This window comes from Bubalus kerabau, chromosome 14, assembly GCF_029407905.1.
Source record: "Bubalus kerabau isolate K-KA32 ecotype Philippines breed swamp buffalo chromosome 14, PCC_UOA_SB_1v2, whole genome shotgun sequence".
Lineage (NCBI taxonomy): Eukaryota > Metazoa > Chordata > Mammalia > Artiodactyla > Bovidae > Bubalus > Bubalus kerabau.
The window spans coordinates 67528171-67541291 of NC_073637.1; the positions used below are offsets into that span (position 1 = coordinate 67528171).

General features: G+C 39.8%; 1 protein-coding gene and 1 pseudogene across 44 annotated transcripts in view; both read right to left on the minus strand.

Moving 5' to 3' along the window:
• VPS13B (vacuolar protein sorting 13 homolog B) overlaps window positions 1-13121 on the minus strand; it is an 851071-nt gene that overhangs the window by 815558 nt on the left and 22392 nt on the right. For 12 of the 44 annotated variants that reach the window (XM_055546562.1, XM_055546564.1, XM_055546563.1 and 9 more), the window contains exons 1-2: window positions 7287-7551; window positions 6645-6825 (exon numbers count right to left, since the gene is read on the minus strand). In XM_055546562.1, the coding sequence (XP_055402537.1) occupies window positions 6645-6791 (147 nt within the window). In that variant the 5' untranslated portion in view covers window positions 6792-6825; window positions 7287-7551. The other 32 variants (XM_055546572.1, XM_055546568.1, XM_055546571.1 and 29 more) reach the window with 13 other exon arrangements.
• Window positions 11375-12277, minus strand: LOC129626918 (ferritin light chain-like; annotated as a pseudogene).

A 13121-nucleotide genomic window follows, 5' to 3' on the forward strand; every position in this document is an offset into this window, starting at 1 on the left:
ACATAAAAAGTGAAAAAAGAAATAATCCAACGCTAATTTCCTTCATGGATCACAGCCTTGTTGTGCTAAACTGGCCTGCATAATTCAATGAAGCTATGAGCCATGCCATGCACAGCCACCCAAGACAGACAGGTCATAGTGGAGAGTTCTGATAAAACATGGTCTACTGGAAGAGGGAATGGTAAACCACTCCAGTATTCTGATCACAAGAACCTCATGAGTGAAAGTCAGTCAGTCATGTCTGACTATTTGCAACTCAATGGACTTGCAGCCCACCAGCCTCCTCTGTCCATGGAAATTTCCAAGCAAATATACTAGAGTGGGTTGCCATGCCCTTTTCCAGGGGATCTTCCCAACCCAAGGACTGAACCTGGGTCTCCTACATACAGGCAGATTCTTTACCATGTGACCTACCAGGAAAGCCCCAAAACCCCATAAACAGTATGAAAAGGCAAAAAGATATGACACTAGAAGAGGAGCCCCACAGGTTGGAAGGTGTCCATTATACTACTGAGAAAGGCAGAGAGCAATTACTAGTAGCTCCAGAAAGAATGAAGCAGCTCAGCCAAAGCAAAACAAAATACTTGGTTGTGGAAGTGTCTGGTGGTGAAACTAAAGTCTGAAGTTGTAAAGAATAATACTGAATAGGAACCTGGAATGCTAGTTGCATGGATCAAGGTAAACTAGACATGGTCAAACAGGAGATGGCAACAGTAAACATCAACATCTTAGGAATCAATGAACTAAAATGGATGGGAATGGGCGAATTTAATTCCCTACTACAGTGGGAAAGAATCCCTTAGAAGAAATGAAAAGTCTTCATAGTCTTGAACAAGAGAGTCTGAAATGCAGTACTTGGGTGCAATCTCAAAAACCACAGAGGAATGGCAGAGGAACCAGAGATCAAATTGCAATGTTCACTAGATCATAGAGAAAGCAAGGGAATTCCAGAAAAAACATCTATTTCTGCTTAACTGACTGTGAAAGGCTTTGACTGTGTGGATGACAACAAACTGTGGAAAATTCTTTAAGAGATGGGAATACCAGACCACGTGACTTGTCTCCTGAGAAACTTGTATGTGGGTCAAGAAGCAACAGTTAGAACCTTATACAAAACAACTGACGGACTCAAAATTGGGAAGTGAGTACGTCAAGCTCACTATATTGTCACCCCGCTTATTTAACTTACATGCAGAGTACATCATGCAAAATGTCGGACTGGATGAATCACAAGCTGGAATCAATATTGCTGGGAGAAATAACAACCTCACAGATGCAGATGATACCACCATAATGGCAGAAAGAGAAGAGGAACTAAAGAGTCTCTTGATGAAGGTGAAAGAGGAGAGTGAAAAAACGGATTTAAAACTCAACATTCAAGAAACTAAGGTCATGACATCTGATCCCATCACTCCGTGGCAACTAGAAGGGGAAAAAGTAGAAGCAGTGACAGATTTTATTTTCTTGGGCTCCAAAAATCATTACAGATGGTGACTGCAGCCATGAAATTAAAAGATGCTTGCTCCTTGGAAGAAAAGCTATGACAAACCTAAACACAGTATTAAAAAGCTCAGACATCACTTTGCTGACAAAGGTCTATCTAGTCAAAGCTATGGTTTTTCCAGTAGTCATGTACAGACGTAAGAGCTGGACCATAAAGAAGGCTGAACGCCAAAGAACTGATGCTTTCGAATTGTACTGGAGAAGACTCCTGAGAGTCCCTTGGACTGCAAGGAGATCAAACCAGTCAATCTTAAAGGAAATTAACTCTGAATATTCATTGGAAGGATTCATGCTGAAGCTCCAACACTCTGGTCACCTGATGTGAAGAGGTGACTCACTGGAAAAGACCCTGATGCTGGGAAAGACTGAAGACAAAAGGAGAAGAGGGTGGCAGAGGATGAGATGGTTAGATAGCATAACCAGCTCAATGGACATGAATCTGAGCAAACTCCAAAAGACAATGAAAGACAGAGAATCCGGCGTGCTGCAGTCCATGGGGTCACTAAGAGTCAGACACAACCTAGCAACTGAACAATGACAACACTAATCATGGAAACTTGAATACCTCACTTACAGCAATGAATAGAACAACAGACAGAAAATCAACAAATATATAGAAGACCTGAAAAATACTGTCAACCAATTTTGACCTGACAGCTATAAACCATTCCATCCAACAACTGCAAAAATACACTGCTATTTCAACAAAAATCAGAAAAAGTTTGAACTGAATGAAAATGAAAACACAACATACCAAAATGTATAGGATACAACCAGCTAAAGACATTTATAGTTGCAAATGCCTATAGTAGAAAAGGGGAAATATCTCAAATCAATAATTGAGGCTTCTACCTGAAGACAGCAAGAAAACAAACTAAATAAGGTAACTGAAACCAAACAAACAAACACAAGGACCACAAAACCAAATAAAGGTAGAAAGAGATAGAGAAAGGCGGAACATACAGTTAAACTACTGTAAGATCACTGAGAAAATGGTAAGAATGTTATAATAATTTAAGGTAGATGCTAGTAAGTCAAATATCCATTTTGTGATCTTTAGAGAAGCAACAGAAATATTTTTTTATAATGAAAAAGACTTTAAGGCAAGAAGAATTACTAGAGTGAAAGAGGGACACATTTCAGAATGATTTTTTAAGTGTATTCAAAAATAAGAGCCTCTTGATGAAAATGAAACAGGAGAGTGAAAAAGTTGGCTTAAAACTCAACATTCAGAAAACTAAGATCATGGCCTCTGGTCCCATCACTTCATGGCAAATAGATGGGCAAACAGTGGAAACGGTGTCAGACTTTATTTTTGGGGGCTCCAAAATCACTGCAGATGGTGACTGCAGCCATGAAATTAAAAGACACTTACTCTTTGGAAGGAAAGTTATGACCAACCTAGATAGCATATTCAAAAGCAGAGACATTACTTTGCCAACAAAGATCCATCTAGTCAAGGCTATGGTTTTTCCAGTGGTCATGTATGGATCTGAGAGCTGGACTGTAAAGAAAGCTGAGCGTAGAAGAATTGATGCTTTTGAACTGTGGTGTTGGAGAAGACTCTTGAGAGTCCCTTGGACTGCAAGGAGATCCAACCAGTCCATCCTAAAGGAGATTAGTCCTGGGTGTTCATTGGAAGGACTGATGTTGAAGCTGAAACTCCAATACTTTGGCTACCTCATGCAAAGAATTGACTCATTGGAAAAGACCCTGATGCTGGGAGGCATTGGGGGGCAGGAGGAGAAGGGGACGACAGAGGAAGAGACAGCTGGATGGCATTACCGACTCAATGGACATGAGTTTGGGTAAACTCCAGAAGTCGGTGATGGAAAGGGAGGCCTGGCGTGCTGCGATTCATGGGGTTGCAGAGAGTCGGACACGACTGAGTGACTGTACTGAACTGATGAAAGTGAAAAAGGAGAGTGAAAAAGTTGGCTTAAAACTCAACATTCAGAAAACTAAGATCATGGACTCTGGTCCTATCAATTCATGGGAAATAGATGGGGAAACAATGGAAACAGTGACAGACTTTATTTTTTTGGGCTCCAAAATCACTGAAGATGGTGACTGCAGCCATGAAATTAAAAGATGCTTACTCCTTGGAAGAAAAACTATGACCAACCTAGACAGCATATTAAAAAGCAGAGACATTACTTTGTCAATAAAGATCCGTCTAATCAAAGCTATGGTTTTTCCATTAGTCATGTATGGATCTGAGAGCTGGACTGTAAAGAAAGCTGAGCGCAGAAGAATTGATGCTTTTGAACTGTGGTGTTGGTGAAGACTCTTGAGAGTCCCTTGGACTGCAAGGAAATCAACCAGTCCATCCTAAAGGAGATGAGTCCTGGGTGTTCATTGGAAGGACTGATGTTGAAGCTGAAACTCCAATACTTTGGCCACGTTATGCAAAAAACTGACTCATTGGAAAAGACCCTGATGCTGGGAAAGATTGAAGGCAGGAGGAGACGGGGACAACAGAGGATGAGATGGCTGGATGGCATCACCAACTCGATGGACATGAGTTTGAGTTAGCTCCGGGAGTTGGTGATGGACAGGGAAGCCTGGCGTGTTACAGTCCCTGGGGTCGCCGAGTCAGACACGCCTGAGCAAATGAACTGAACTGAAAAATAAGATATCAAAACACTATACCTGTGTGTACTTAACAATGTAACTTCACGACACATAAAGTGAATGTTGACAAAACTATAAAAAGGAAGTAGACAAATTCACAATCATAGTTGGAGATGTTAACCATTAAAGTAACTCTCTTTGTAATTAACAGAACAAGCAGACAATGAAAATCTATATGGATACGTAAGATTTGAAGAACTCGAGTAACCAATTTGAAGCAACTGACATTTATGGAAGAAAAAGGCAACAACTGTAGGATACATATCTCTCATCAATTACACATGAAATATTTCCAAAAATAAAAAGTCATGACTACATGCTGAGTCAAATTATAATGGATCAAAATCACAGAGAATATGCTGAACAGTTGGAATTAAATTAGAAATCAGTAACAGAAAGATAATCAGCTATTCCCTAAACACCTGAAAATTAAGCAACACACTTCTAAGTAACCCTTGAATAAACACATGCAAAAATATACGAACTTGGATACTTGTATCATATGCAAAAATTAACTCAAAGCAATCAAAGACCTAATGTTAGAGCTAAAACTATAAAACTCTTAGAAAAAAACATACGGAGAAAGTTTCATGACATTGGATTTCGCAATGATTTCTTGGATATAACATCAAAAGCCCAGACATCAAAAGATAAAAGTCTAAGTTGGACTTGTCAAAATTTAAAACTTTAATTCTTCAAAGGACACTATCAATAGAGTCAAAAGTCAACCCACAGTGGGCAATAATACTTGCAAATCGTATCCGATATGGGACTAATACCCAAAATATATAAATAATTCCTACAACTCAGTAGCAAGTACAAAAAGTTTTTAAATGAGCAAAGGACTTGAGCAGACATTTCGCCAAAAAAAGATATACAAACAGTCCATAGTTCATGGAAAGGCTAAAAATAACAAACTCATTGTATAACAAACAATAACAAGAAGTAACTGTAACTCCCACACATTACTGGTGAAAATGTAAAGTTGGGAAGATCCCCTGGAGAAGCAAATGACAACCTATTCCAGTATTCTTGTCTGGAGAATCCCATGGACAGAGGAGCCTGGCAGGCTACAGTCCATGGTGTTGCAAGAGTGGGATACAACTTAGTGTAAGTAAACCACCACCACCACCACCACACCAGAAAACTATCTGGCAATATTCATTAAAGTTAAACATATGCCTGCCTTCTAAGGGAAATAAACACCTATGTCCAAAACAAGTATGTTCATAAGAGCTTTCTTCATAATAGCCAAAAGTAGAAAAAAATCCAAATGTATATCAAAAGGAAAATAAATATATAAAATAGGTAAAATGAATCTTTATACAATGGAATACAAGGCAATACAGAGAATAAACTATCTTTCATGCAACAACCTGAGTCAATCTTAGCCTCAATGTCAACAAAAGATTCAAACACAAGTGATTCCCAAAAAAAAAAAAAAAAAAAAAAACCAAGTGATTCCCATTTATTAAAGTTTCAAGAAGAGATTCAAGAAATTTATGTATTGACAGAAGTGAGAACAGCAATTACCTGTCTTAGGGGTGGGGCTACTAACTACAAAGAAGCAAGGAGAGCCTTTTTGAGTGCAGGAAATATTTTATTTCTTGATCTGGATAGTGGTTACAAAGGTGTCACCAGTTTGCAAAAATTAAGCTGTATGCTTAGGATTTCTGCTCATTAAAAAACAATGAAAATATTAAGATAATCAATCTTGGAGAGAGGACGGAGAAGAAACCAAGAATATTATTTCTCAGTGTTAACACTAGATTATTCAACAATAGAGAAAGCAGTGGGATATAACCAAAAATTATTAATAACATCACCATGGGTGTGAATTCCCTTATCCTAAAAAGCAATTGGTCTCTGACTCCTGAGTTTCCAGAGATAACTTGTGTATTCTCAAGGCTAATAGAATTACCTGACATATGTTAATAATAAATGTACTAAGTGACCTATTAAATATAAAAACTTTGAAGTTAGTTAATTCGCATCCGACCATTCTCACGTTGAAAAGAAAATTTTTAAAGTGATTAAGAAACTTTTCAATTATGCTGGCATTTTCAATCTTTGTCTACTCAATATTCTGAGGATTCCATGGGTAATGTCATCTTTCCTACGAAGAGAACTTTCCTCAAGATCTAACCTTGTTGTCTTCAGGACCCCTTCATTCCCCAAAAGGGAAAAAAGGAATATAGTATTTTCCAGCATCATTTAGAATCCTAGCAGTGTAAATTAGCATATTCGGTTCTGGAAGAATTCTGACAAGAACAATGAAATTGTTTTTCGGTTGCGGCAATTTGGGGGATTACGATTCTAACAATCCATCACTAGCAACAAACCGTAAAAGAAAAAAATTCTTTAGAGGGTCTCTAGTTTTAAGATAGCCCTAAATACATTGGCAGAAAAACGAAGGTTTTAAAGCATAAAATCAAAGTTCAGGAAAGACCAGATTACTTCTAAACAGGCTGAAAATGTTTCCAATCCGTGACAGCTGCACCGCTTACCTGCTCCAGCACATCCAATTTTAACTCCAGCTTGCTGAGAACCACGTCTCCACCCCATAGCGAAAGCTGTAGATCTGACGGCTTTAAGTTCTTGATGTAGCGATTCACATAGCTCATTAAAATAGGAGTCACATACGACTCCAGCATCTTTTAAGGTACACAGGAGTCACAAAGTCAGAAGCTGAAAGGAAGTAAAGACAGAAACAAGAGAGGGAATTAAGTATGTGGTGCATTTCCTTAGGGAAAAAAGCATTTCTCAGGAAGGGGTGTAGAGGCCGAAAAGCAAGAGCCCCACCCCCCCCAACCCCCCACCACCAAAGCGGCCGCTCGCCTTTTCCCAGAAGCAGAGAAAACTCAAGTGGGCTTTACAGCAGCGCCTTCCTCATTAGAACAACTCCCCTCAACCCGCCCGGCGAGCAGCGGGAGGAGGAGCCGGTGGTGAACCTGAAGAAAGCTGGTCCCGGCAGTGGGAACTGAAGGGAGGCCGGGGTCGCCTTCGGCCACTGCAGCCCTTTAGCCAGCCCAGCCGCCGCGGAGGCCCTCGGCCCCCGGAACCCAGCCGCATGTACCGCCGAGGAACCAGGCCGGCTTCCCGCCTCTACCCGTCTTGCGCCCTCGGCTGACATTCACGCCCAAGCGTACCGTGGCGTCTCCTCCACCTCCCGGTACCTGGCACCCGCCTCCGGAGGCGGCGCAGTGCCCTTACCGCGCCACTTCCGGGTGCGCGGCGCTCGGTGCTCGGAACGAACTGTTCCGCCCCCTGCTCGCACTCGACGCCGAGGTAGGACCGGGGTTCTCAGACCCTAGACGCCGTGCAGTGCGTCTTCTAGGAGGGGACACCCTCGCTCCGCCAGCCCGCGCCTCCGCTCCGACCCCACTGGTGGTCGGACCAAGCTCTAGGAAGTGAGCGGGAGAGGTGGGCGGACCCGTAAAGTGGAGACACCGGAGATCCGGAAGTGGCGCTGCGGGAAGACAGTCGCTTAGGTGGAGATGGATTCCAAATGAGGAAGTGCAGAGGGCCAGAGGTCCGATGAGGAGGAAGAAAGCGGGTCGTGGTCTTGAAAGCCCTCAGAACCAAGTGGTTTTCGTTTCTCTCTGGAAACGGAAGGGCTGGCGAGAACTTCGGTTCGGTGGGCAGAGCAATAGCAATAAGACTGCTGGTGGGGAAGGGGGTGAATTTAGATCGAAAGCTTCTTTTGCCGGAGGAAAGGAGAAATGGAAAGAATTAGGGTGTGGTGTAGGGGAGAGCGTTTTGACCAAAGGTGTAGACCAGCTTTGGCGTACTTTTTAATACTTTAGCGAAGAAGTGGTTATGCTTACATTTGTGCGGGGGGAAAATAGAAAATCGTGGCGGTCTATTGGACTGCAGTTGATACAAGCAACTGTAGAAAGGGGTATGAATAGCAGAAGGCAGAAATGAGACTACGGAGGAAAAGGAGACTTAGAGAAAGCGAAAAGCAATAGCTGAGAGAGAATGAATTCAAAGAGTCGGTGCTGGTTATATTAAGCTGAAATGAATGTATAAAATACTACCTTTCCTTCTAGTGCCTTGAAAGCTGACACAGGCAACAAACTTAAACACATAACACCTGGTAAACACCCAAATACTGGGCTTAAAGGGATAGCATAGGACATGCTGCCTAATTTTTGACCAATGTTTACTATTTTTAGTAACTTCTGAAGACACCTACCACTGCATATTGAAAACAGACTTAAACCTTATAAAGTAATTAAAACATCCATCCGTGTTCTCGTTGCATTGAAAAGACTTTGTAAATACGTTCCTAAAAAAACTACTGAAAGTCAAGATTTCTTCAAAGTTTCAGAAACTGCAGTAGGAAAGAGGCAAAGGTGAGGGTGCCAAGGTGTTGAGATCTGTTTTGTTAATGAAAATAAGGAACTAAGTTTCAAAAAGAAACGACAGGGGCGGGGGGTGGGGGGGAAGGAGTTGAAAAAGGGAAAAGGAAGCAGCTAATGCTAATTCAGAGCAATTGTCCTCTCACAAAAAGCCTTCACGAAAAACCCAAGTAACTCGCATCTTATTAAAGCCTACTAAATCAGTCAAGTAAATTATCCAAGTAATATCTTAGTTATCTGCTTCACTTAAAAAGTGAAGGGGTTGAAGTCATGACTCAGAAGTTTTAATATAAATGGTTCAACTAATTGTATGAAACTCCTAGGAAGTCTAGAGCAGGAGCGCCAAGCCTCCTTATTTTTCTAAGGAAAGAAAAAGGGCTTAATCTTATTTGTGTGGCAATTTAACAAATCAGACCAATGTATTAGAATAAATTAGCCAGATATTTTTAATAGATTTTTACTGTGCTGTATAAACAAAATAATATCCAATCATGGAATATTAAACATTTTTGTTTTATTATGCCATTTTTCTCTTGGAGCCAACAAAAGAAAATTGCCAAATTCCTGCCTTGGAAAAATTATTTAGGCACTGATTTTTTTCCTTTCGTTTTAAGAATCAAAAAATAGTGGTTTTCAACCTGTTCTGCTGTGCCCTGTTTTATAAGCAGTCGAGATACATTTCATTCCTTTTCACTAATATATTTCCAAAATTGCTGTTTTTTTGGTCAAATAAACAGCCCTTCCCAGATCTCCTACTGTTATGTTTTTTTATTGAGAGAGATTCCCTCCCTAAAAAAATATTTTTAAGTCTTAATAAGCCTTTGAGGCAGGATGGCTATATAGGCAGTAGTTCTCCAGGGTGAGGTGAAATTTTTTGCTTTTTTTAATTAACTTTATTTTTTTAGAGCAGTTACAGGTTCATGAAAAAATTGAGCTGAAAGTACAGAGTTCCCATATAACCTCTGCCCCCACACATGTAAAACCTTCTCCATTATTGACATCCCCCACCAGAGTGACATTGATGAATCTACATTGACATACCATTATAACTCAACATCTATAGTTTACATTAGGGTTCACTCTTGTACTTCCTATGGATGTTGTATACCAGTAAAAATTCCTTAGCGAAGAGGAGTTGAGCAATATCCCAGAGTTGAAAACGCCATTTACTCTAGCACTTCCACTTGTAAGTAATACAGTGAAAGACTTGCATATGTGAACAAGGAGACAAGCTTAACAGTATTTTGCAGCAACATTTGTAGTAGTAAAACAGTGCAAACAATTGACGTATAACAGGAAAAATGTGGTATATTCATATAATGAAATATTATTAATGAAAATAGAGCTATGACTTTCAAATGTTTTATTCAGTTAGAAATATAGTTTACACCATGACTCAGCTTATATATAAAAAGAAAGAGCACTTTCACAAACCTATACTTAAAAATTGAGTACATGTGGTGTATTCTATTTTCGTTATTCTGTTTCTTTTTTCTAAAATAGTTCATGACCTACCAAATTAATGTGACCTGCTAATGGTTTGCAATTTGGTCTACCAAAAAAAACAGAACAAAGTTATATATTTACCAATATCCAAAAAATAAAACATAGAGAAAATAACAAATATAGCATATCACATATATAATATATATACATATACATACATATGGCATTCCAAGAAATATATGGCCACATATTAAGACAGCTACATATATATTGAGTTAGCCAAAAAGTTCCTTTGGTTTTTAAGTAGAAATGAAAGAAGGCAATTATCCTTCAATAAAAAAATGAAAAAAAAATAAAAGATATTTTTCATCTTCACCATGAACTTTATTGAACAATGCACTCTGTTTTGCTTCACTATCTTCTGCCATTTTTCAGGCAGCTTCATAATTCCATCTTCCCAAAACTTTCTATCATTTTGAACAAAAAAACTCTTCTTTTGGCAATGCCTTTGGCAGTCTTCCAGGGAAATGAAATTTTATCCATTAAAGGAATTTTGTAAAAACTGAAAAAAATGGAAACCCAAAGGTGCAATTTCTGGTGAATACAGTGGATAAATCAGAACTTCCCAGGCAACTTTTTGCCTGGTCATCAAAGAAACATGCATTGTTGGGGTATTCTGATGGAAGATTATGTGTTTTCTGCTGAATAATTCCAGACGCTTTTTGTCAAGTATTGCCTTCAGTTGGTCTAATTGTGAGTAGTTCTTGTTGGAATTAATCATTTGGATTCCCAGACACTGTTAATAGAGGACAGCCTTCCAATCCCACCATATACACATCACCTTCTTTGACTGCAGGTCAGGTTTTGGTGTGGTTGGTGCTAATTCATTTCTCTTGCCCCACAATCTCTTCCATTCCACACGATTGTACAGTATTCACTTATCATCACCCATCACAATTTGTTTTAAAAATGGAACATTTTTGTTACACTTAAGTACAGAACTGCATGCAGAAATATAATCAAGAGGGTTCTTTTCATTTAACTTATGTGGAACCCAAAAATCAAAGTGATGAACATAACCAAGCTGGTGCACTCGATCTGGATATTTGAGTATGTCTCTGCATGGTGTAACATTGATTACAATTAATTGTAATCACAATTGTTCACAATTGTTCACAATTAATGTCTGGACTCGATCACTATCAACTTCAACCATTCTACATGGTCTACCTGATCGTGGAGCATTGTCCAGCTAGATATCTCCAACACAAAACTTCACAAACCTTTTTTTTTTTTTTTTTTGCTGCTATAAGCTTTATTGTTTCCATTTGGTCCAAGGCTTGGAAGAGGGCTCCATAGTGTTAAAAAGCTGCTTAGTGTCAGCAAAGAGAGGCTTCAGGCAGAAGCCCTAACATTAGGGGGTCTCCTCAAAGGTCACTGGGCTCCAGAGGTTCCGAATCATACTTGAGGGTGAGCCTTTCAAAGAGATATTGTCCAACCCAACCTGGGAACCAGCTGGACTGCAGAGGTTGGTCAGGTGGTCACCCATCTTCTTGATGAATTTCACCTCCTCATTTAGCAAGTGGCTCTCCAAAAATTCACAGATGTGGGGGTCTGCTTGGGTAGACCCTGGCCATGAAGTTCCAAAAGGGCCTGGTTAAGGTTCTTCTCCTTGAAAAGGGCAGCTTCCGTAGAGTCCTGGCTTTTACCCAACTCTTCTTGAAATGCTTCTGCACATTGGCCACCATGCTGGTTTTGCATTTTCAAGAGACGCTCTGCACCCTCCTGCATCTCCTTGGCTAATTCATGGAAAAAGTGGCCTACACCCTCCAGAACCACATTGTCCTGGTTGAAATACAAGCTCAGAGACAAGTATGTATAGCAGGCCCGCAGATGCATTTTGACCAGGCAGTTGATGGCTGCCTCCACCTCAGTGAAATAATTCTGATGAATCTTGGAGTTCATGGTTGATCCTAAGGAGTTAAGCTCAAAAAATGGTGTTTCCGGTCTTGATGTTTGCAGACAGCTTAATGGCTGATTGCAAAGATTGCAACCAGAGAAAAGGTTGGAAGGTGGTCAGAGGCTGGAGCAAGGGGCGTCCCTGAGTCTGTTCCATCCAAGCGCTGCTGAAGGAAGAGAGAGCCGAGGGACCACTGATTGCACTGCCCACAAACCTCTTTTGAAATGTTCAGTCAGTCACAGCACCTTCTCAATACACTGCACAAATCTTTTTTAGTGTGCTTCTGTTGCATTTATTATTTGTTTGAAATGAGAAAGCATAAGGTCCCAAAAATGTTTATTTTACTCCATCATCATTATTAAAATGGCTACACAAAAATTCACCAATTTTGATAACTTTTTTTTAAATACATGCTGATATGATATCTGTTTATAATACAATCTAGTGAAATTGTTTTGAATGAAGTTAAAGACAATTAAGCACTACTAGAGCCACCTTATGAAAAACTGAATGAATCTTTTCACCAACCCAATATTTATAAATAGTATTAAATATTTTGATGACACAGAGAAACACCAAATTAAGGATGGTAATTATTTCTGAAGAAGAAGAGATGGAAGAATAAAGCAGAGGAAGGGAATACAAAGTATTTCAACTCTAGCAGTAATTTTTTTAATAATGCAAAATTTAATATTTGAGAGTTAGGATGTAAGTACATAGGCGTTTTTGTATTTTTCTGTTATTGTTGTTCAGTCACTAAGTTGTGTCCAACTCTTTGCAACCCCGTGGACTGCAGCATGACAGGCTTCCCTGTCCTTCACTATCTCCCTGAGTTTGCTTAAACTCATGTCCATTGAGTCAGTGATGCCATGCAACCATCTCAGCCTCTGTCACCCCCTTCTCCTGCCTTCAATCAACATCACTGTCTTTTTCAATGAGTCAGCTTGTCACATCAGGAGACCACAGTATTGGAGCTTCAGTTTTAGCATCAGTCCTTCCAATGAATATTCAGGGTTGATTTCCTTTAGGATTGACTGGTTTGATCTCCTTGTAGTCCAAAAGACTCTCAAGAGTCTTCTCCAACACCACAGTTCGAAAGCACCAATTCTTTGATGCTCAGCCTTCTTTATGGTCCAACTCTTACATCTGTACATGACTACTGAAAAAAACCATAGCTTTGACAATATGGACCTTTGTCGGCAAAGTGATGTCTC